Source organism: Lytechinus variegatus, chromosome 8, assembly GCF_018143015.1.
Source record: "Lytechinus variegatus isolate NC3 chromosome 8, Lvar_3.0, whole genome shotgun sequence".
Taxonomy (NCBI): Eukaryota; Metazoa; Echinodermata; class Echinoidea; order Temnopleuroida; family Toxopneustidae; genus Lytechinus; species Lytechinus variegatus.
In genome coordinates this window covers 40,803,489-40,827,074 of record NC_054747.1, presented here as the reverse complement: position 1 = coordinate 40,827,074, position 23,586 = coordinate 40,803,489, and the positions used below count along the sequence as shown (strand labels likewise).

Sequence of the window (23,586 nt, the reverse complement as noted above, 5' to 3'; positions counted from 1 at the left end):
GCAAGCACAAAAACAAACAAGAGGAAAACAGAAGAAGGGATCAGAAAGGGGATTTTTTTTTACAATAAATGGAATTATAAGACATTCTAGAATCATGGCAACGGCACTATTTTGATCAACATGAGTCATGTAGATCCCATGTACACATTCTTCTCAAAAATATCATAATCTGACTACCAGTTTCCACACAGATGTCAAAGAGATCCGAAAGAGTTAAAAGATAATACCAGTTGAAATGAAATGACAACCAAAGTGCCTATATGTGAAAATAAGAATATTGTGCCTAATTATTCCTGAAGAAATTGCTTAGAAATTGACAAAATGTGCATGGCATTCCATTAAAATATCGGGGGGAGGGGGTGTTTCACAAAGATTTCAGTACGACATTGGCCCGATTTAACAAAAGTGATTTTCAGCGAGGCGTAGCCGAGATGAATGGATCATTCATTTCATCTTTCACCGAATGAGGTAATCTGTCCATTGCACTAATAAAAAGAACATCATTATTTGGTTTATATGACTCTAAAAATTGATTTTTTCTTTTTAATATAAAATTTATAAATTTCGATGCAAAATGTGGTCATGCTGTGCGAGCTCGGTTGTGTCCTCAAAATCTGACATCGGCAAAAGAAAAAGCGACCTAAAACTACCCTTCGGCAATGTTCGGCGTAAGTTTCTTCAGGATGAGTTCAGTTTTCACGAAAATATTGACAAAAGATTTTTCACCGTTAGCGCCCGTTCCGAAGAAATCTGATATTCTCAACAAACATCACGATATCATTATTTTTGCAAGCAGATAATCATCGAAAATGTGAGTTCAATGTGGTGCTGACGGATTCTATAGAATTTGGTCATCTATCCGATTTAAATAATTCATCTTTTGAGCTTGAGTTTTTGTTTAAATCTTCACATAAACTTTGGTCTGCAAATTTAGGTCACACTTTTTTCAGTTTTTTTTCCAATGTTTGAACCTAATACGTATACTCTTCTCTCCAACTTTGCACAGTTTGGTGAAAATGACATGGGTTTTGAATAAATGCAGCATTTATTGTACTTCTCAAGTTTTTTTTTTTTTTTAAATTTTTGAGATTGGGTTTTATCATCTTTCGCGCAATATCTAAGAGCTGAGAGTGCTGATAGACCCAAAAGAGCAAACAAATAGCAATATGAATAAATTTTCCATCTTTAAGTAGACAATTATTAACTATTTTTCGAAATTTGATGGAAATTCCAGGGATTTTGACTAAGTAATAGAGATTTAAACTCATTATAGTGATCTCGTGAGGTCTAAAAATGTAATTTTTTTTAACGTGCAATTTTTAGGAACATCAATTTGAGTGAAATTTGAAGCCCTGGAGCAAAAAAATAAAATAAAGCACATAGACCCATGTTGAATTTTGCATGTTTAGAATATTCAGATGCTTAAGTGTTTATGTGCAAGGTTTGGTGAGAATAACATGGATTTCACGTTAATCATGGAACAATAATAATAATAACAATAATAACAGTAATAAAATAATAGTAATGATAATAATTATAATAATAATAAAAATTATTATTATTATTATTATTAATTATGGAACGTCCTGTGTAACACCCCGTGTCTATTCCAGTCAATAATACTATCTCACATGTATAGTGATCCGGAAGAGTGTAAGTAGATAGCTTACCGCCGAATGGTTGACTGAGTATGGAGAAAACCACGATTATGAGTTTTGAAGATTTCTTAAACGAAAAGAAAAATAATAAATGATGATTAAATGAAATAAAGCAAATGTATGGTTACAGTAATGGCCACAAACTAAAGTAAATAACATTACTACTACTATTGCTACTACTACCATGACTACTATTATTAATATTTCTACTACCACTACTACTACTACTACTACTGCTACTACTTATACTACTGCTGCTGCTACTAATACATATATATATATATATATATATATACATAGTAATATAGAGGCCCTTACAGTTAACAGTTGAGAAACATTAAAAAAATGTTAAGATGGTATACTTGACAAATTATGGTTAACGGTTATACATTTTTAATTTTTAACCCTATAATATATTCAATATATAGTCAAACCATTAATAGGCCTCTTATAGCAGAGGCATATTATATGTTTTCTTTTTTGTTTTGAAAGTTTTTTGCACGGTTATTAAATTATATTAACCTCAAATCAAACTAAATACAATTAAAAAAACAGACTACCAAAAAAGACGATAATTATCGCGGGTTGGAGGGGTGAGAGTCTGCAGTGCAGGACCCCCACCCCATCCCTAAATGAAATAAAGGTTGCAAAGGGCAAAGATTTTTCAATTTCAAGATTTGGAAGTAAATATATATAACGTAGAAATACAACATTACAATACTGATTGACTTTCTTATGATATAATAATTCAAAATAATAAAATTCGAAGAGAGATATATAAAATTCGAAGATAAATATATAAGTAGAAACAACTATGACATACATGATATAGTATAAATTAATTAATTAAATTAATCAATAATAGTATTAATTAATTAGATATGAGAAGTCAATTTTCACCAACTTGCCCCACTGCCTCCTTAATTTATTGAAACATGAAGGAAGATGACAAAATTAGAAGATAGACCTGGAATCTCGACTGTTAATTCAGCATTCTTCCAGTATTTGCGGCAAGATTTCATAACGTGACAATAAAGGAAAGCGTGATAATGTGAGGAGCTTGGAGAGAATAGTAACAATAATAACAGTAATAACAATTAACAGTCCACTAAAGAGGACTATTAAAGTACTTTGGAACATTTCAAAAATAGTCGACAGATTACATCACATAACTATTTTGATAAAAACCATCGATGAAAACATTTTTTTTATTTTTATTTTGGAATATGGGGTCGCTCTTCAAGTTTTTTTCGAGGGGCAATAAAGCGATTGGTTTGTGGCAATTTCGTCAAAAGTTATATGTTTTGTTATCACAGACGAATAACAAAACAAAAAAAACACAGAAAAATATGTTCAGATCGAACTTAACAAACTTTGTAGTCTGAAAGGTATCATTCATAGTATATACATTTCGCCTCACTTTTCTTCAAACTCTAATCATCATGCACATATTTTAACTTGGTTTTCCAAACATACTTCATGTCTCGTTCTCCGAATCAATCCCAATCACATCCTATGAAAGGCCGTTAATTTGCATTTGCCACTCTCCACCAAGGTGTAGTAAATGGCTACCTGGTAGGAGAAGGAATTCGGTTTATTTTCTGTTCAGTTTCAGTTCTATTTCTGTCTCATATCCCAAAAAAAAACTGTATACAGAATACATGAAAATACAGGCTAATAAACAATTAAACTATAATAATAATAATAATAACAAACAAACATGTATATATTTCTTAATGATACATTTGAATTTATTTAATGCTCGAGCGCCTGACAAGGGCAGCCGTGCTAAGGGTGAGGTAACAGTATATGCAGTGTTTGAAAACTTTGTATTAGCACTATATAGTCCCTATGTTACATTATAATAGTATTGTTATTACAAATTTAATTTTCGTTAAAACTACCCTTGATATTTTTAGCATTATGTAACATATAACCATTACGATGCGACTTTAGCCATAACCTAAGTAGGGACACAGCTAGGTAGAGAATCAGGGAGGGGTGGTGGTGTTATGGTTACCTATTCCTTCAAGGAATATAACAAAAAAATACTGGTACATCCGGGAGGTATCGATGATTGCATTGAGCATGGACCTATGAATAAATGGACATTCATCGCTTAGATAATATATTCACCAAGTGACTGTAATTGTCATCTGAATAACTTTCTCTTTATACTAGACTTCTTTGATCGTATGATCGTCACCGTGAGAAGGGACTGAAGCAGATCGTGATTGGACTTTTAACAAATCAATGAAATAATGGAAAATCGATGTGCAGTTTTTGTTTAACTTTGGTAATCTTAGTTCCATGTGTTTTATTTGGGAAAATGTCTGCATAATAGAGGCGATATTGTGATTGATTGTTTACCATTTGAAATTCAATTTCCCAAGTCTCTTCATAATATTCCAGATATACGTGGCACATATCTTTTGTTTTGTATCATTATAGATCGTGTCAGTGGCGGACCGTGACCCCAAGGAGACAAAGCATGGGGGGGCACTGCATTGTTCACTAACAATGCAGTGCCCCCCTCCCCCCACTGAATGCTTTGTCTCCTCCGGGTCACGGTCCGCTACTGGATCGTGTATCGCTCGCGTTAATCGTCCAGCTTTTTGTAGGTCCATGGTTTGACCATGGACCTATATAAAGAGATGGAAGATTAATGCGAGCATTTCTTTGATTCAACACTGTAAAAACTATGTTGGTAAACTGACACCAATTGGTGTTAATAGAAGACCACACCCTAAGGTGTTAAAATAACACCCTAGAGATTGAACATAACACCAAAGAGTGTTAATGTAACAACTATAGGTGTTGTAATAACACCTATAGGTGTAAAACAAACAACATCAATTCAAAACCGGTGTAAAGTAACTGGTGTGGTCCTCTATGTACACCGGTTAACACCACAGTTTTTCCTGTGAATGATAGTCACCACCATCTGGTAATGTGCATCTTAATAAGAACATACAGGTGTTGTGACAGTAACAACTACCATGACAACCAAGACGTAGCTGATTACTTAAAAACAGGTCAGTTTCCCGGTCTTAGTTTTGTTGGCTGATACCCTGTTACGGCATATGTGCCTTTCAATCAACATGTTTCATATTTGGAGCAGCAAACTTGAGAAGCAGACGATTTCTGTAATATAAAATATGATATTATTCGATTCGAACACTTCCGGACGCACGTACCTCAAAATAACATTGAGGGATACACGATCGATACACGTTATGTGCCACGAATATTTTATGGAGAAACTGCGGAAAATAAGATTTAAGTGGTCAACAATTAATGACAAATTTGCCTCTATATTAAAATATACAGACATTTTCCCAAATAAAACACATGGAACTAAGACTACCAAAGTGAAACAAGAACCTCACATCGATTTTCCATGATTTAAAGGGATGGTCCAGGCTGGAAAATGCTGAAAATGTGATAAAAAAACGGATAACAAATAGCAAAATTATTGAATTGATTTCCATTATTCCAGTGAAACAGTTCTAGGCGTGTCTTTATGAACATTCATTATTTGGTGGGCTGATGTCCCAATTCGTTCTTTTATTATTTTATTATGTGAAATTACGTTTATTCAATTTTTTTCTACCAAAAACTAAAATGATTGGATTGACAAGTTAAGTGCATCAGTTATTTATTGCCGCAACTTATTCCATCATAATGGAGAAACATAATTTACGCATGTATGAAAAAATGAAACATTTATTTATAATGTAATTATAAGAACTGTATAGTTGCATGTATTTTACTATTTTGTGTTACATGCATTGTTATCTTTGTAAAGTCACAAGGATTGGAAAGGAAGACCTTCGGGCTTTAATTATTTAGTTAATCTTTTTCCTTTCCCGGCATCCATGTGACTCTCCTTATCCTATTGTTTGTATATGTTGTTTATATGTTTGGTTATGCCGAATAAATAATAACAATAATGATGATAATAATAATTTCATGTAATAACCTAAGAAAAGGGAAAGTGAGGATGTGTCATCATCAGCCCACCTAATGAAAATTCATGACGATGTACATATAACTGTTTTCATATTGCTAAACTTTAGAATTCAATAACTTCGTTATTTGTTATCCGATTTTAATGAACAATTGCACACCAAGTTACCAATAATGTATATAGCATTTCCATTTATTTGAAAAGGGGATAAAAGAGAATTGTACATTAAATGCCTTGCTCACGGGCATAAGTGCCGCGGCCGGGGATCGAACCCCGGACTTTCTATGTATAGCCAGGCCGCCTTAAGACCACTCGGCCACGGTACCTTCACGTTAAGAATGACGTTACATCCGATTGCATGGCGATATTGTGCATGTGAATGAATGCGAAATACATTATTACACCAAAGAAGATATAGGCCTACATCATATATCATACATGAACATGACAGGCATGACGAACTTTTGGTATGACCACGGATCAGTATGCTATCCAGATATTTCTAGATCAGTGGGTATTTGACCCCCATTGGACCAACTATATTCCAGATAATGACTTCCTGTGACGAATCCAAATTATATCCTTTCTATCTGGTATGGTAATGTAATACGATATAGCTATATCTAGCCAGACGTCTGGTGTATTTCAGACGAGTTTAATCGACCCCCCCCCCCCCCCGGGTGGGGGGGGCGTTGACGGGGCAGTCAAATGTATTGCTATACACATTAATTTCCAAACACCCCCTTAATGAGTGTTTCTCTGCTGTGTACGAAATATCCCCTAAAAATATTTTCCGCCGCTTCATTCATTTATACATTTTGACCAGCCCCTAAACAAGTTCGCCAGAATTTGGGGATTTATCTCCGGGGCCGGAATATTTTCCAGAAACGAGGAGGAAAAAGCACCGCCGGGGAAAAAAAGCTTATGGAAAAACATAAAGACTCGTTTGGCTAGTATTAAAAGAAAAAAAAAAAGCTGTGGAAAAAAATTATCCTGGATACGTTTGACCCCGCGATTGACCATTAAACAGTCTTTCCAAATCACCCTTTTCTTGATTTAAAAAATCGGTGTTTTTAGTACCTTAACGCGTCGAAAACTGAAAAACACCCCCTTTTTTGTCATGCATGCGTATAGTACTTCTATGCCCCCTCCCCCACCCGGAAATCTACACTGACCTGGTGATGGGTATTCAATTGGGGTGCAGACCAGGCAAACTTACCCTATTAGAGAGAACTTATCATGGACCCGGGTCATGGAGAGACTAACCTTTGTCCCCGGGGGGGGGGGGCACTTACATTGACGAGTGGATACCATGCGCGACCAAAAAAAAACGCGTAAAAAAGACGTCTTTTTCAAGATAGGGCACGTTACGTATATATACGTAACAATATAAGGGTGTCAAAAACACAAAAAAAAATAATGAAAAAAGGGTATCTTTTTCGCTAGGAAAGTTACGTGTTTAGAGTCAAATTTGCGGGGATGATAAAACAAAATTAAAATGTTTTATAAAGGATGTCCTTCTTGCCCAAACAGTACGTGTTTAGAGTCCGATTTGCACGATGGGTGTGGAAGGTGGGTCGTACCATGGACTTCGTAATAGGTCTATGGTCGTACTAAACCTCGATGTGTAAAGGTAAAACCGACGACCGAAGGAATCGTGACATAACAATAAGATATTCTGTACTTGTTTAGGGCGGGGTTTAGGGGTTCATTTCAGGGAATATTTGCCAATAAGCCAGTTCACGGTTAGTTCATGATCAACTATTCTCAAATGACCTTTGTGATTTTTCATTAGGATAAGCACTATCATTTTCAAATGTAGATGTTGCGTAAGCTTAACCAGTAGAGTATTCAAATTCTAAGAACAAAAGGCATTGTATAGACCAGGTGACTAGAATAGTACATCAGGGATAACATTTGGAAATCTGTTTTATTGTCTGCCTTTGGTAAATTTGACTATTGTTTAGGCTATACCAGTGATTATGAAGGCTCTATTTATTCCTCTTCAGCTTGGATGTGATAAAATGAATATTTTGAAAAGAATTGAAAGCCACCTTCATGGTTTTCTCCAATGACCTTTTTCTGCTCGTGCGCAGTTTACAACCGTGAACAGGCTTATATCGTTTTGTTTCCAATACTTCGTGGGTTTCACACGCCATACGGGGTGCATTTTCAGAATATGGAAATTACGTGTTTAGGGTGCTTTTCGAGACCCCATGGTCGCGCATGGTATCCACTCGTCAAATGTAATATAGGAGTAATGATCGTTTATCTGTTTTACAATTATTTTAATCATATTTTGCGTAAATGGTTTTCATGGCAAACTTATTTGTTTTTGTCTTTTTACATATTGCGTTTTACAATCCTTAGTGTAAATTTAGTGGTCTAGACTTAATAGATGTAGTTTGTAGATTTTTATAGGTGTTTTTTCATAGATGTATCAGTAATTAACAATTGTCAATTACTGATGTAAGGACCCCATTGGAAATAAGCCATCTCGGCTTTCATGGGCAATCCTGTCAAGGTATACACTACTGTTCATATTTTCATGTACTTGTTCACAGTTACCTGACAAATAAAATCAATCAATCAACCCCCCGGGCATTTGTCAAACCCCTTCAACACGTACGTACGTCAGGGTGAACCAGTGACAACTCGGACCGAGGGCCGAGATGTCCAGAGGGCCGAGTTGTCCCGACCCCGTCAGGATTTGTGGACTTTATGAGTAAATAAATGAACTCGTCTGTATAGTATGACAACTGAACTTTGTATTGTACGCTATTAGGCCGATCTTAAGATCGCTCATTGTACTTTCATTGGCATGCCCTTTCATTATCAACAGTCATTCGACAGAATCACTGAATCGGTTAGAGAAATGCGGAAATGATATTGTACGGGAGTGTTTACAGGGTTGAGCGGAGAGGTGAATAAGAATTCAGCCGAAACTACAGGGGAACGGATCTTGTCACAGTCGAGCCGTATGGGTGAGTATTGTTTTCATGTCAATGGATTATGTATATCCGATCTGTATGAATATTTCAGTACAAGCAGTTGCGCCATTATGTTTTTCCCCGTTTTTATTATCTGCAAAAGAGCACACACACACATGGTTTACTGGCACTTTACCACGATTACTAGTCATAATAATAGGATATTATAAGTATAAGCAGCCATCGTGTATACATCCAGCATACTAATGGATATAAAAGACCAGAAAAATGCTTATAGTACTTTTTATTGGGCATATAATGGCAGCAAAACCATTTATATTCGTCACGTACATGAATATTACTATAGAATACTGTTGTACTAATATGTGTCTGCTCGGGTAGGCTATTATATTCAGGGAGTGAGGGACAAATGCTTTACTTCCCGTTGAACTGCTAATTGACTTTGACGATCAAATATCTTGACGTTCTTTGGCGGGTAAAGGGCTAGGTCGAGCCAGAGGAATGAATCATCAATATGTTTTTTTCCCCATGACAATATATATATTATATTCTATTAAGTCTTCTATTATATATATATATATATATATATATTTGCTTTATCCTTGATTCTACTCTACTCTTCACACATATATTATAAACAATGATCAAAGCGATTGGTACATATTTCCACGCCCCTCTCATTATATATATATATATATATATATATATATATATATATATATAGTGTGATGATAAGTTTACTCATACCAATCGCTGTTGAGTTGTGAATATTAAACATAATGAGATGAGGCGAGGCACGTGCCCCCCCCCCCCCCCCGATCGACTGGCCAAAAAAAAACGGGGGAAAGGAGAAAAGAGGGAAAAAAGAAGAGAAACGTGGGGGAAAGAAAAAATTGTTGTTATAGTGTTATATTATGTTATATAACATAAAAAGCATTTTTTCACAACTTTATGAAGCATTATTTGCTTGTGTCTTCATTGTTCCTGGTGCTCGTATACTTTTTAACGATATATAACCTGTTGTACTAAAGCCTCCCGTTTTCAAATCAATATACAACAAAATAATATATTTCCTCGCAATTAGAGTTATTATTGTTTTAAGTAGTGATATGTTCTTTTTCATGATTACTGAAAGTTATTGCACTATTTTAAGGTCTTAATATAAAACATTTCCTGTCCGTGCTAAAAAACGTTCGCATTAGTGGATTGGTGAGATTTCTGCTCTTCATGAACTCCTAAAATCAGTCCTTAAAATGTCAATTTTTCTGATCTGAATATCAAAAAATTTTAGCTCGCGCTTCGCGCTCGCATCATTTGGTTAGTGAAATACGTGGGGTCTTAGTGAATTCCTACAAACAAGCCTTGGAATGCCCCTCTTCATGTCTGAATTTCCTAGATTTTCAGCTCGCGCTTGCAGTATTTCATTAGTGAGATGCGTATAATAATCATGATTACAATGACTTCAAAAAGTGCTCCATGTGTTCAGATGTAATTCTAACAAAATCAGCAAGCGCTTGTCACTCGCATTATATGAATATGGTGAGATATGTATGCTCTGACTTAATGGATTCGTAACTATAGTCCTTAAAATATCCATGTTTGTGGTCAATATATACAAAAATTTCAGCTCGCGCTTCGCGCTCGCATCATTTGGTTAGTCAAATACGTAGGGTCTTAGAGAATTCCTACAAGCAACCCCTAGAATGACCCTCTTCAGGTCTATATTTCCTAAATTTTCCGCTCGCGCATTTGCGCTTGCAGTATTTGATTAGTAAGATGCGTATGATAATCATGATTACATGACTACAAAAGGTGCTTCATGACTGTGTTTAGATGTAATTCTAACAAAATCAGCAAAGGATGGGAATAGCATTAGATGACTATGGTGAGATATTTATACTCTTAATGGATTCTAAAATATAATCCTTAAAATTTCCTTGTTTAGGGTCAGTATATACAAAAATTTTAGCTCGCGCTTCGCGCTCGCATTGATTGTTTAGCGAGACAGTTAACAATTCGCTTATGATGTCAATTTTTAGCCCTCAATATAAAAAATTTTCAACTCGCGCTTCGCGCTCGCATTATTTAAAGGACAAGTCCACCCCAACAAAAACTTGATTTGAATAAAAAGAGAAAAATTCAACAAGCATAACACTGAAAATTTCATCAAAATCGGTTGTGAAATAAGAAAGATGTGGCATTTTAAAGTTTCGCTTATTTTCAACGAAATAGTTATATGAACGAGCCAGTTACATCCAAATGAGAGAGTTGATGACATCACTCACTCACTATTTCTTTTGTATTTTATTATATGAAATATGAAATATTTTCATTTTCTCATCATTGTCATGTGAAATGAAGTTTCATTATTCGTAAAAATGGAAATATTGTATAATTCAAACAATAAAACAAAAGAAATAGTGAGTGAGTGACATTATCAACTCTCTCATTTGGATGTAACTGGCTCGTTCATATAATTATTTTGTTGAAAATAAGCGAAACTTTGAAATGTCATAACTTTCTTATTTTACATCCGATTTTGATGAAATTTTCAGCGTTGTGCTTGTCTGATTTTTCTCTATTGATTCAAATCAACATTTTTCTGAGGTGGACTTGACCTTAAATCAGTGAGATACATATTCGTTTGATGGCACTGCATGTCCTTAAAATATTTCTATTAGGTCAGTATACCTGACAACTGAGCGCGCTCCCTAAGTGACCCGAAATTTTTGCTGGTGCCCCCCCATGCCGTGACCCACGGTACGCCACTGCCTGCGTCATCTGTTGAGTTGGCCTCGCCTCATTTCATTATATATATATATGTACATACATACATACATATATATAAAATTATATATATCTACACATATCGACAAATATGACATCTAAATCTATTTAGCATGTGACCAACCACCCCAAAACCAAGAAGATGTTATGACTGATAAGCAACGGATGTATATTCAAGCAGCTGTTCATTTCTAAAGAAGCACAAAAAAAGAACTTCAGTAAAGACATTTTGACGTCCGCCTTCCAAGCCGCCAGTTTCAGTGAAGAAATCTGAGGAGTGAAATTTTACGAATATCCATTTGTATCGATTTTCTATCTTTGATATTAATAAACGAACTGAAATTTAAATGCATGACAAGACATCAGTAACGAAGCACTATTATTCCCCAGATTATATCAATTTACCTTTAATTATTAAAAAAGTAAGAATTTGACTTTTTATTGAAACCAGCTTTTAACATTTTTCCGATCGTTCGCGGCAAATGAAAATTTTGAATAAGGTCGAAAGAATATTGCTACATGTATTCATTATTATATATGCCAGATGAGTGCCCGCACATGCCCAGTCCAGTGAATTTGAGTCGGATTACAGGACATGTTGCATAGTTTATTTTCGCATGCCTCCGAATTATATACTACACATATAACCAGACTAGATGCGGTGAAAAAGTAATTATCATTACAATAACGTATTTCCCTTTATATATGACCTACTCTGCGGAGTCATACGGGAATCATCTGTTTACACAATTGCAAAGTGCATGCCTGACATACTTTTTGCTGGCGGTTTTTAACCTTGTTCAAAGGGATTTTATTTGCTGTTACACCATCTCATTTGAAACCTTGGTGCAATATGGCTGTAAAAGGCCGAGGTACGTCAGTTCTTGTTAGAGATAGAAGAGAAGAGAATAGAAGAGAGAGAGAGGGGGGGGGGGGAGACGAACACCAGTCGACTGTCATGACGTTTCTCAATGCTACTGTACTTGTTTTAAAGCCTCCGAATATATTTTACCTCAGAATTTGGACCGTGGGATGACGAATTAATAGAGTTCCACTAAGCCACACCAAAGTCTGTGAATATACTTTATCTCTGTTGGGGTGAGAGTATTTAACCGAAAGTCCGTTCGTTTATCTGTTTATCAAGGATAAAGGGAGGCAGCCACAATTATTGATCAAGTTTGACAAGTCAGATATTAGGTTGTGCTTTTACAAACTCAATCATGTTGTCAATAACAATCTCAAACTTCTCTTTAGCCGACTTAGAGTTGCTTTTTTGGTGGCTGGTCACATAATCGTAATTGTTGGCGGGGGGTGGGGTCATGATTCAGTGGGATAATCGGTCGGAAAATAATTAATTCCCTCGACCGTAGGTGCTTAATTATTCAAAAGGTTTTATCCATTAGCTTAGGCGTGTGAGGTTTCATTCTTGGACCGTCTCATACCATCCTGGCTAAATCCACTTCGTCCCATATCATTTTGGTCCACCGATACTCGCTTTGGTTTTTCGTTGTGTAGACTAATGACAGTTTGGTTATACTGCCGGATATGTTCAATACTTTTTAACAATGGTGATGATTTGGATATCAAACAAATTGTTAAAGCGTATATGCCTTATTCCCATTATCGTGCGATCCGTTACCGTGGTTACGAACATTTATTTGCCTTCCGTAACTGATTGTTAGTATTTGAATGTGAACTATTCATTCTTTGTGCGAAAACTATGACTGCAAAGATTTATGATGTTTAAAGGACAAGCCTACGCAAACAAAAAGTAAATTTCAGTAAAAAGAGGAATATCAAACAAACATTATAATGAAAATTTCATCGAAATAGGATGTAAGATTGGAAAGTTGTGATATTTTTTTATTGTTTAAGTTTTGCTTAATTTAACAAATAAGTTATATGCACATCCTGATCGGTATGGAAATGAAGAGACTGATGACGTCATCCTCTCACTATTTCTTTTGTATTTTATAATATGAAATATTTAAACGTTTGATTTTCTCCTCGTCAAGTGAGACAACGACTAATCCCCCTGAACATTTGGAATAAGCACTGTTTAATACTATATGGTTCAGTCAAGTTGGTCCTTCTTGGCAAATCTGTAAAAAAAAATGAAATATTGTATAATGCAGATTATAAAAACAAAAGTGGGTGGTATGTGCGTTATGACTGCGCGAAGACTTGAGTAGTTATAAGAATTTTGGTATTCTGAAAAGTCTTGTAGCGCCCAATTGGCGGACTTTCCAATGGGCAAAGATAATGGTGATGAAAGGTCCATTAAGTCTCATCATATTTTGCTAATTGTGGCTTTCATTTATTATAAATGTCATCAAATTGGTTTACTGCTGTGCCCAAGACTATAGGAGGAAAATTAAGGGAAAAGACATATAAAAAGGGAATAGAATAAAGGGAAAAAGGGTAGTATATCATGGATAGAAACAAGTAAGATAAGGAATAAGAAACATATTTGGTAATCAAGAAATTTTTAAAGAAGGAAAAAGATAACAGAAAATTTTGTACATAGGGTAAATGTGACTTATATATTTTTTATATTTTCTTTTCTTATTAGCATCATACAGTATTTCATTTTTACACATTATTTTGACAATAATGAGATTGCCAAATCACGGTAGGTACAACAATGTTCTGGGATTAATCAAAATGTGTTTCCAACAAGGAAAAATAACAATAGAACCCTCTAGTATTAAAATTTATCAAATACTAAAAAAATACCCCCCCCACAAAAAAAAAAGAAGAAAAGAATTGTGAGGTGAGTGATACCATGGTTGATTCAAAGATTATTTGACGGAATGTATTTCCCTTCTATATTTGTTTTTTTTTTGTTGGATTGAAATAAACACGAATTAGAATATGAATTTGAATTTCTATGATGATTTCCCAAACAGAAGCTTGAGGATTTGGTCTCTGACAAGTCTTTACTGGGGAGGCGAGTGCCTAGTATCACGATGGAAGATTATTCACGTAAGTTTAGCTTTCCAGATATGATTATACATATATGTTCTAGACTGATTTTATTAGCTTTTATTTTGTTTGTTTTTTGCTACAATATTTCATTGCTAGAACCTTTTCGACTCTTGTCCTTGAACTTTGAAGAGTAATACTTTCCGCAGCTGCAGCTTTAAAGCTTTGCCGGGATGAAAACATTCTGTGTATCAGTGCGAGGTGCCATGGTGAGGAAGTTTGAAATTTCACTTATAATCAGTTAAAGTGAGTGTGCACCGTGCAAGTAGCCTTGGATACAGTATTGAATGCCACAATAAAAATACTAATTTTAAGGAAATTTTGAGCCCCCAGCACACGCATGTCACCCGCCACTGACACACTGCTAATCAACTTGGTTCAACGTTTTATTTCACTTTCAGAATCACCACCAACAATCTCCTTGGAGGAGTTTAATGATGATGTCTTTCCAAGAGAGAAACATCTGCCTTACAACGTGAACGCTGGTCATGGTGGTGCTTCAGCTATCCTGCTTCACACCCGGCAACGTCAGTCGACCGCCCAGAGTCAGTTGAGTCTAGTTCAATCCGGTTTCAACTCGAATACGTTCAACACCAAGCTGATTGTGACGTCAAGGTTAGGTATACCTGCAGCCAGGGACAACGGACGCTTTGCGGCCTCAATTGCACGTGACCTTCAAACAAATCACAACGGGGATTTGATCATGAAGATGAGAGATGGTAGACACGATGTTACTTTGTTTTCCAACCAGGCTATCTTTACCCGTGGAGGACGCTTCCCACAAAGAGAGTGTTCACCAGAAGGTAACCTTGATGTAAGCCTCCAGGAGCTTGGTTTTGTCCACCTTAGTGATACCGTTGAGTACACTGTGTCCGTTCTTGTGGGATGTAGCACGTCTAGGTCTGATGAAAGCACCCCCGTCGCCTGCTGCTATATGGTAGAGGTCCAGAGGATTGGGGATTGTTGGAAGCTTGATGCTGTTCCAGCTGGGAAATGTGGACCGAATGAGATGAAAAACAACTGGAAGTTCGACATTAACCAGGACGGCTTTGTCAAGATCGAAGGCCCTCCAGATAGCCACTTTGTTTTCCTATGCAACCGAAGTTATGCCGAGGATACACCCGACACCTCGCCTTGTGGCAAGGTATTTTTCACTCAAACCTACAACGGCGAGCACAGCACAACTCTTGTACCCAAGATCCGAACTCACTATGGCCGAGCAATGTTCTTACTATGCTCCAGGTCTAACCCTGACACCAACCTTGTCACATCGGCTCTGTACTTTGTGGCACCAATGGTGAACAAGGTGGGTGTGTACTACATCGCAGAAAGCACTGATGATCCGTCACTGTCGACCCCGGCCCTTTGGTTGGTGAGTAAGAAGATAGGGAAGTTGGCGGTGAGGCTGAAACCGGACCTGACTGGCCCTTGCCGGTATGCCTTCTTCTCAAATGCACCGGAGGACCTTGAAGATGTTGAAACTAGGTGCCTTCAGAGCGACTGCATCGCTACAGGAGCTGACACCCCGCTGCGTGGTCATCTCTCAATCAATGATGGCTGCTTGAACGTCTGGACCGATAGAAGAGTTGACATCAAGATTGAGTCTGGCAACCATACTGCCGTGGTCGTACATGAATCCGAGTTGGAGGAAAAGTCGGGGAGGTTTACCTTCCAAAAAGACATTTCAAATGAGATCAAAGAGGGGAAGGGCGTGTACGTCTTTAGAGCCAGTGTTAATTTGAAAAATAAAGGTAAGCGAAAGTATCGATAATTACATTGCCATACAACTAGTTCCAGTTTTGTTCCACTATACTGACTTTATGAAATCAAGAAATCAAGAAATTGGAAGGAGGAGAGGGGCAAACAAGTTTTCATAGGTAAAACTTTACGCCCGCAACAAGGTATGTTACAAGGAATGTTAAAATATATGCTTGGGATGACCTGGTGGGTGTTAAGAAAATAATATGCTCGTATGTTACGAACGTCTGGTGATACTCTCTTGTGCAACATATTAATGAATGATAAATATAATATAACATCCAGAAAGATATCACTAGTTGTTTGTAAAGTCATTCGTAACTTTCGAACAACTTTATGAATCATCCCACAGCTACTGAAACGTATTTATTGTAAATCATTTGGTAAACCGGAACATTACTCTCATAACGTCGTTACCTATTTGACAAACAAGTCGACAAAGTGCAAAATATATATTGTGATGTACTTTCTCTTTATTGGTGAATGTTCGAGATGTTTTGATTTTGGGATTGCCTATGTTGATATATGCCCCGTAAACAAAGATAAGCGACTTATAAAGTAATGAAAGACCAATCAAGATCATCATTGCATACACATCTTGCTGAGTAGATTGAGTAGGAACCAATCAGATTTTTTTCTTTCAAATGAACGATTGATCGCTAACTCTTGTGTTACAGGGTCCACCCTATCCTGTATATTAGTCGGAAATGAATAAGTTAAATTCTTTCTCACCCATTCCCCTCTATCTCCAGAGAGAAGAGATGTGACTATCGAGTTAGAGGGTTCACCCTGTCGGGTCATGAAGCAACTACCTGGTGTCCAGTTCGCTATCAACTTCGGTGGTCCAGCCTACCAGGATGTAAACGGCGCCCTCTTCGTTGATGGGCGATCTGCTTTACCATCCATCTGCTCAGATCCTGGTGAGGAACTTTACTAATTTTGATATTGGGAATTTGATATTAGTTTCTTCATGATGTTGATAAGAGCATAAGCGCAAAATTCAATCAGTCCAATGTCGTTGGTTGATACACTCACACTCCTAAAAGTTTACCCAATAAAGAAGTAAAAGTGAACAAGCATTTTACCTAATTACGGACTCACGTGTCCGTTTTTCACCCTGGCGAAGGCCAAAAAAAAAGTAATGATAGCTATAAAGCGACTAATAAGTAGTGTCACGGTCCTAAATTGGGGTCCGGAAAGAAAAGAGAGAGGTAGACCTACGAACGGATTCTCAGTACAAAAAACTGCATGACACTTTGAGAAAAATTTATAAAAGCATTTGATTAGTAAGTTACCTCTCGTTCCAATATTATTGCGAATGTTTGGAAAACGTTATCCAACACTTGGGCATTCAAAATACATTTGAGAGTTTGAATATTTCAATCTTAAAGAAAAAAATATTCACAGACAAAATTACACACCCACACCCAGTCACACACACCCTTACACACACACCTCCACACATACACACCCACACCCAGTCACACACATGAAACATGATTATTAGTTCGCGGTAGGGTGGGACCCCTGTTTTGGAAACAAGGTTCAAACTCTTGCCGGTGATCGTGCTGTCGATATTTCTGCGACACATCGATGAATTTCTGTGTTGCGACGTCCCCGAATGACGAACTTGAGCTGTCCCGGATGATCCCATAAAAGTAATGGCTGCATGGACGTACCAGATATACAGCCGACCCCAGACCCGATGATAGAACTCACCGCAGTGAGTTTTCAAATACACCAAAAAGAACAAATTCTCCACTCTTCTCATAGATTTATCAAAAACTTGGTAAATATTGAAGACTTCATTCCAAATATGTGAGATTGATTTGGTGACTAAAACAACGTAAAGATACAACTCAGGAAACATAAAAATTGCGACTGGTAGGAAACTCAGACGATTATATGTCTTAACCCAACGAAAGCAAGACACGTAATGCCTGCTGCTAGCTTGTACACCAACCAATACACTTTGCCCGACGTATCATTCATACAGAAATTACAAGCCACGTACGCTGGGTGAACCATGGCGATGAGCGCTAAGAAAGAAAATCGGCGGCAATTCGCCACAAAGCTATTTTGCTATACATTTAAAATGACCTGATCATTGATCAGCATTTGATTAAACGTAAATGATAAAAAAATCATTTCCTCGGTTAAATTTTGGGACGCTAAAAGTGTGAAAAATATGATAAATGACAATTTAGTAACTCGAATTGTGACAAAGAGTCTACACATATCGCTTGTGAGATATGAAACTTTACTGCGAGCTAGAGTAGGAGAGACAGACAATATACGTTCGTCTATAATAGATCTAGATCTAGTCGATCTATCACGTTATAGTAATCATAATACGCATAGATTTAGAACCTATTCATAAAAGAATGACAGGAAAACATTGTCATACCAACAAAGTTGACGAAATGTCACCTTCCATGACAGCGAGTGAGCAAATTACAAGCAATTCCGAACTTGTGTCAGGCAAATGAATCAAGCATAGAGAGATGAACGTGTACGTGGTGCAAGAGTTTTTGCGCTCAGCTCAGCTCGCTTGATTTGCACAAGTTGTGTGCGTATAGAGGTAGTGCGGACTTTTGCATCGCGCGCTCGACTTTGCATCCAGGAGGTTCGTTGCTATTTAATCGAGAAAATCCTTCGCCAGAGTGTAAAACGTAAAAGCGCTCACAGGACAAAGTCTTACCTAACGAACATGCATGTTCCCTGTTTACTAGATTTTTTTTAATATCTTACCAGGCCGATTGATTTAACATATTAAACATAGTTCTAAGTGAAGTCCAATCAACAGCACTCCTTTTAATTCAATAATTGCGATTGGTGTTCAAACTCTCATTAATGGTAACTACCATGGATACATTTTTCAAAAACCATTAAAAATCACGATTACATTAAAGGTACCATTGAAACCAATGTAACGACCCATCTTATTGGTCAATCTTACACAGATCGATACTACTACGGCTGTCACATTGACCCGTTGAGGAACTATCCCCAAGTAGTTGGAAGCACCAATGATGGCTCATTGTATACTACCTTCATAGGAAATAGACCAAGACATGATGATACCTTGGATTTCAGAGTATGTATAATTGACTCACTAAAAATGTTCGTCTAGGGTCTTTTTTATAAGAGTTACAATTATGGCAACTACCCTGGAAACGTTGATGGTGATTGAATGTTTTAATAGCAATGTTACCATGGTAGTTGGTTTAGAGGAATTCTTCAAAGTAGTTAGTTGATATGATGTCTTCAATGAGTAAACTTTGTTATGAACTGCATTTAAGATTGAACTTTTGTTCCTATGTGTAGCAACTTTACCGAGATTGCAAATCGGTCAGAATAAGGCAGTTATCAGTGAAACATGTAGGCCTATAGATTTCATAATTGAAACGTTCCGTACTAGTATGTGTTTGTATAAATACATGTATACCATACCATTCAAGTGAAAATTCACAATATAGAAAATTAAGAGGGGCTTTTATGTTGTAGTATTTTAGAACGATTTCTGTCTTTGTATTTCTGACGGGGGAAAGTATTAGGGCATTGGGCAATTATACACACGATAATTTTATCATTATTAGATTCCTATGCCTGGAGGGAGATATGTCCTCACACTGTTTACAATGTCCTCGGGTTTAGATGACGTCACTGCTGTGGTGAATGGAGACGATTTATCAACTCAGGTAAGTTTTATATCCCGGGGGGTGGGGCCACTTACATTGACGAGTGGATACCATGCGCGACCCCAAAAAACACGTAAAAAGGATGTCACAATAGCGTACACTTCATCAAAATCTGATAAAAAGAAAAAAACTGTGAACGTATGCTTATGTTCAATGTTCATAATAGGCTTACACCACCCACGGTTATGCAGGATACAATGTCAAATATTCCTTATTTTCTAGTTTTTATCTGAAATATCAAATATTTCCTCTTCCCCTCCAATGATAACGGTTGGATTGAATTGTTGGTAGGTCTGAATAAATTGTTGAGTTGCAGGGCAGTCAAAAATGAGCGCGGATTATGATTTATGTTCCTTTTGTTCAGCACACACGGAAACTATTGCTCATTTATTTTGGGAATGTCCCCTTACTCGTCGATTTTTAGATGATTTTGAAAAATACACTCTTAAAAGTGAAATAAAATTATCTTTCAATGACTTTGTATTTGGCATACCAGCTGGAAATTCTTCTTTTAATTTTGATATTTTATATGCCAAATATTATATCTTTTCAACTAAATGTTTAAAAGGAAACTTATCATTCTCATCATTTCAAAAGAAATTAAAGTATCAGCATGAGATAGAACGAACTATGCACATGCAACAAAATAAGGTTATTGTATATCTTGATGAATCGAGGCACATCGAGCTTATTTAAATTATGTATTGTGTATATGTATGATATTGAATTTGATGTATCACATACATTTTGCATTTGTTTATATGCGTTGTGGAGAAATATTGAATAAAGACTTTCTTTGAAAAAGAAAAAAAATGAGCGCGGAAAAGTTCATAATAGGAAGAGTAAAATATATATGAATTATAATTCAGACAAGCCAAAATCATAATGATGTTTCGCTACCCCCAAAATAATATTCGAATAAAAAAAAAAATTCAACGTAACCGATTTTTGTTGAAAAGTTTTTGTGTATCATTTGTATATTTACCATTTGTTATGACACCAAATTAGATTCAACAGCAATTGCATAGTCAGACCGAAACTATCCCAGAATGCACTGCGAAGAAAGCATCACTTCCTGTTTCTGTGTCTGACGGTACCCTTGATATCTCCCTGAAATGTGGTAAGTCGCTTAATTAATATCATAGAGCAATTATTAATCTGGAACAATATCAGTGAACTAGAAAATACCATATCGTAAATTGCTTCATCCTCTCCGTAATCATGATTTTTATTCTCTTCTGTTTTTGTATTGCTTTCCACATCTATGTTGCAAAATGAAATTGCTTTTCATGAAATGAAATACATAAAAAACTAAGACAACAACCAATAAAAAAAGGAAACACAAACCCACCCACACTCACTCATCCGTATACACCATCTACCAACCTCAACATAAGAACAACAGCAGCTGTCCCTCTCTCTCCCACACACACGCGCGCGCGCGCGCTCCCCTGAAATTCTTTCATAGCATTTGAAAATGTACAAGCAATATTTGATTTATTTTCTTAATCAGGTACGGCGTTAAGGTCCAGTTGGTTAGGATACAGTGAACATGTATATTCCAAATATATATCATACATTTTACATTGTATACAGATAGAGGCATTCAACTTTCTGCTCTTCTTGTTCAGTGTGAAGATACAGGCACTGAAATTTCGTCTAACGAATTATCATCAGGTCAAAAACAAGAGGTAAGCTATTAAACAGAGCTCTTAAAATGATATCTTATTTATATTTGACTTGTGTGGATTTTCTGTAGCTGCTTTATATTGTTCCAATCGAATGTAAGTTTAATTTCATATTACACAAAACTATATCATATAACGTGGAGAAGGTGTAGGCTTCACCATGTGTAATATGAAGTAGGGAAGGAAATACAGGCAGATAGATTGAAATGGAAAGACTAGATAGGATGAAAAGAGGAAATTAGAAGTATTCTTTCTTGAAAGTGAGTGAAGTCCTGAAAAGGACTGTAAACCAGATGAGATGAGCTGAATATGGCTTCAGTAGCGATGGTTTGAGTAGTAGCAGGTTGAAGTGAAGAGAGGTTACTCGACGTTTCGGGTAGGTTGACTGTCCGTCTTCAGGAGTGAAGACTCCTTTCTGCCTTTATTTCCTTCCCTTCTTCATATTACACGTGGTGAACCGTAAACCTTCTCCACGTTATAAACTCCACCATGCAAACCTTCTGTATTAAATATACAACCTTGGAACGGTGGCATTGAAGAAATGTGTTCACCTTGCCAATGGCGGCGGAAGCCAGAAAATTTAGGGGGTGTCCACTTGAAATTTTGGGATGGACACAGGTAATTTTTTGACAAGCAAAAAAAAAAAAAAAAAAAGGGTAATCAACCTAAATTTTAGGGGGGGGGGACAACACACGTTTCAGGGGGGGTCCACGTGAATTTAGGGGGGACGCAGGAAAAAAAGTTGACAAGCAAAAAATAAAAAAAGGGTATCAAAAATTTAGGGGGGACACGTCCCCCCCCCCCCGCTTCCGCCGCCTATGCACCTTGCACTTTCCAGCAAATCCTTCAAAATAACCGAACTTTGTCTTTCAACTATCGTATTACTGCCATACATCTGTTCTTTTTCATGGAAATTGACTTTTTCAGTCTTAGTGTCGACTTGCATTAGGCCATGCACCTACTACTCTGTCAGAGTAATAGGTCCATGATTAGATGAATATCTTAATTTTGCACATCGTTTTTCCATTATTCTCCCTAACTATTCATACTAACATACTATTCAATTCAAACTCTTTCTTTTTCTCTGTGTCTGCCTCTCTCTCTATATATATATTTTCAGATTGGTGATGATCTTGCTCCTCTTGACCGTCACATTGCTGGTTATGACATCAGAAACCTTGCTTGGTCAGGTGATATTCTTAGGATGAGGAAGGTATGTCGGGCAAAGTGGGGCAATAACGACAACATCTCCGCTAAATTCACCACATATCTTTTTTTAATACATCAATTTAAGAAAGTCTGTTAAGTATGGAAAAAATACCTAAATTACTGTATCATTTATTGGTTCGATTAGTATATATATATATATATTGTTCAGCTCTGATGTTGTGATCATATTTACATGTTTATTTTTCTTCATTGGCAGTTTTTTTTTCGAATTTTATTTCCAATCCTTCTCAATCCTCTTTTCACTCCCCATTCCATTTTCCTTCCAAATTTCGATTTTTAATGTTTTGAAAAAAAGAAAGATTATATTTTAATTATTTCCTTATTATTTTCCTTATGGCGGCACATAACCACATGCCTCGATGGGGAATTTCACTTTCGCACGTGGAGAAATGCATCCCCCCATCTTTTTTTTCTAAAATTGTGTGCACAAAAGTAAAAATGACCATTTGGTCATGATTTTGTTTTTGCTTGGTCAGCCCCCACCCTCACTTTCCAAACTTTTCCGCTTCCCCTTCCGACCATTTCAATGGCTATTTTATTTTCATCCCAAGGAATATACCCCGGAAGGTGATTCTACGCAATGGATGTCGCAGCTTGGCGGTGACGGTGTAGAGGAAAGTAAGGTCTATATTTATTGTTTCATTGCAACCATGGTAACCGAGTTAGAATCTAGTGAATGATATATTTTCTCTGAATCATGTACATATACTTCAAGACTATATATTCATACTTAGAGTTTTCCTATTGAAAATAACTTTCAATCAGTTTACTAATGAATCAGAACATAAATGATTATAAGGTTATTCCAGTAGTATGGTCATATATGATTATGATTATTTTCCTTTGCTTTTCACACAA

At 36.5% G+C, this 23,586-nt stretch overlaps 1 protein-coding gene and 1 long non-coding RNA gene across 2 annotated transcripts; both read left to right on the top strand.

The window, feature by feature from the left end:
• Nucleotides 1–8,458: 8,458 nt before the first annotated feature.
• LOC121419743 lies at nucleotides 8,459–20,947 on the top strand. Its single transcript, XM_041614200.1, has 7 exons — nucleotides 8,459–8,612; nucleotides 14,276–14,351; nucleotides 14,753–16,102; nucleotides 16,862–17,029; nucleotides 19,073–19,206; nucleotides 19,709–19,810; nucleotides 20,819–20,947. Exons 2-7 carry the CDS (start codon nucleotides 14,336–14,338, stop codon nucleotides 20,945–20,947), a joined length of 1,899 nt encoding a protein of 632 aa, XP_041470134.1. The 5' UTR covers nucleotides 8,459–8,612; nucleotides 14,276–14,335.
• Nucleotides 20,948–21,442: 495 nt separating this feature from the next.
• LOC121419494 lies at nucleotides 21,443–23,345 on the top strand. The gene is made up of 3 exons (XR_005970609.1): nucleotides 21,443–21,501; nucleotides 22,619–22,711; nucleotides 23,280–23,345. It is a non-coding gene; the product is annotated as an uncharacterized LOC121419494 (long non-coding RNA).
• Nucleotides 23,346–23,586: the final 241 nt, after the last annotated feature.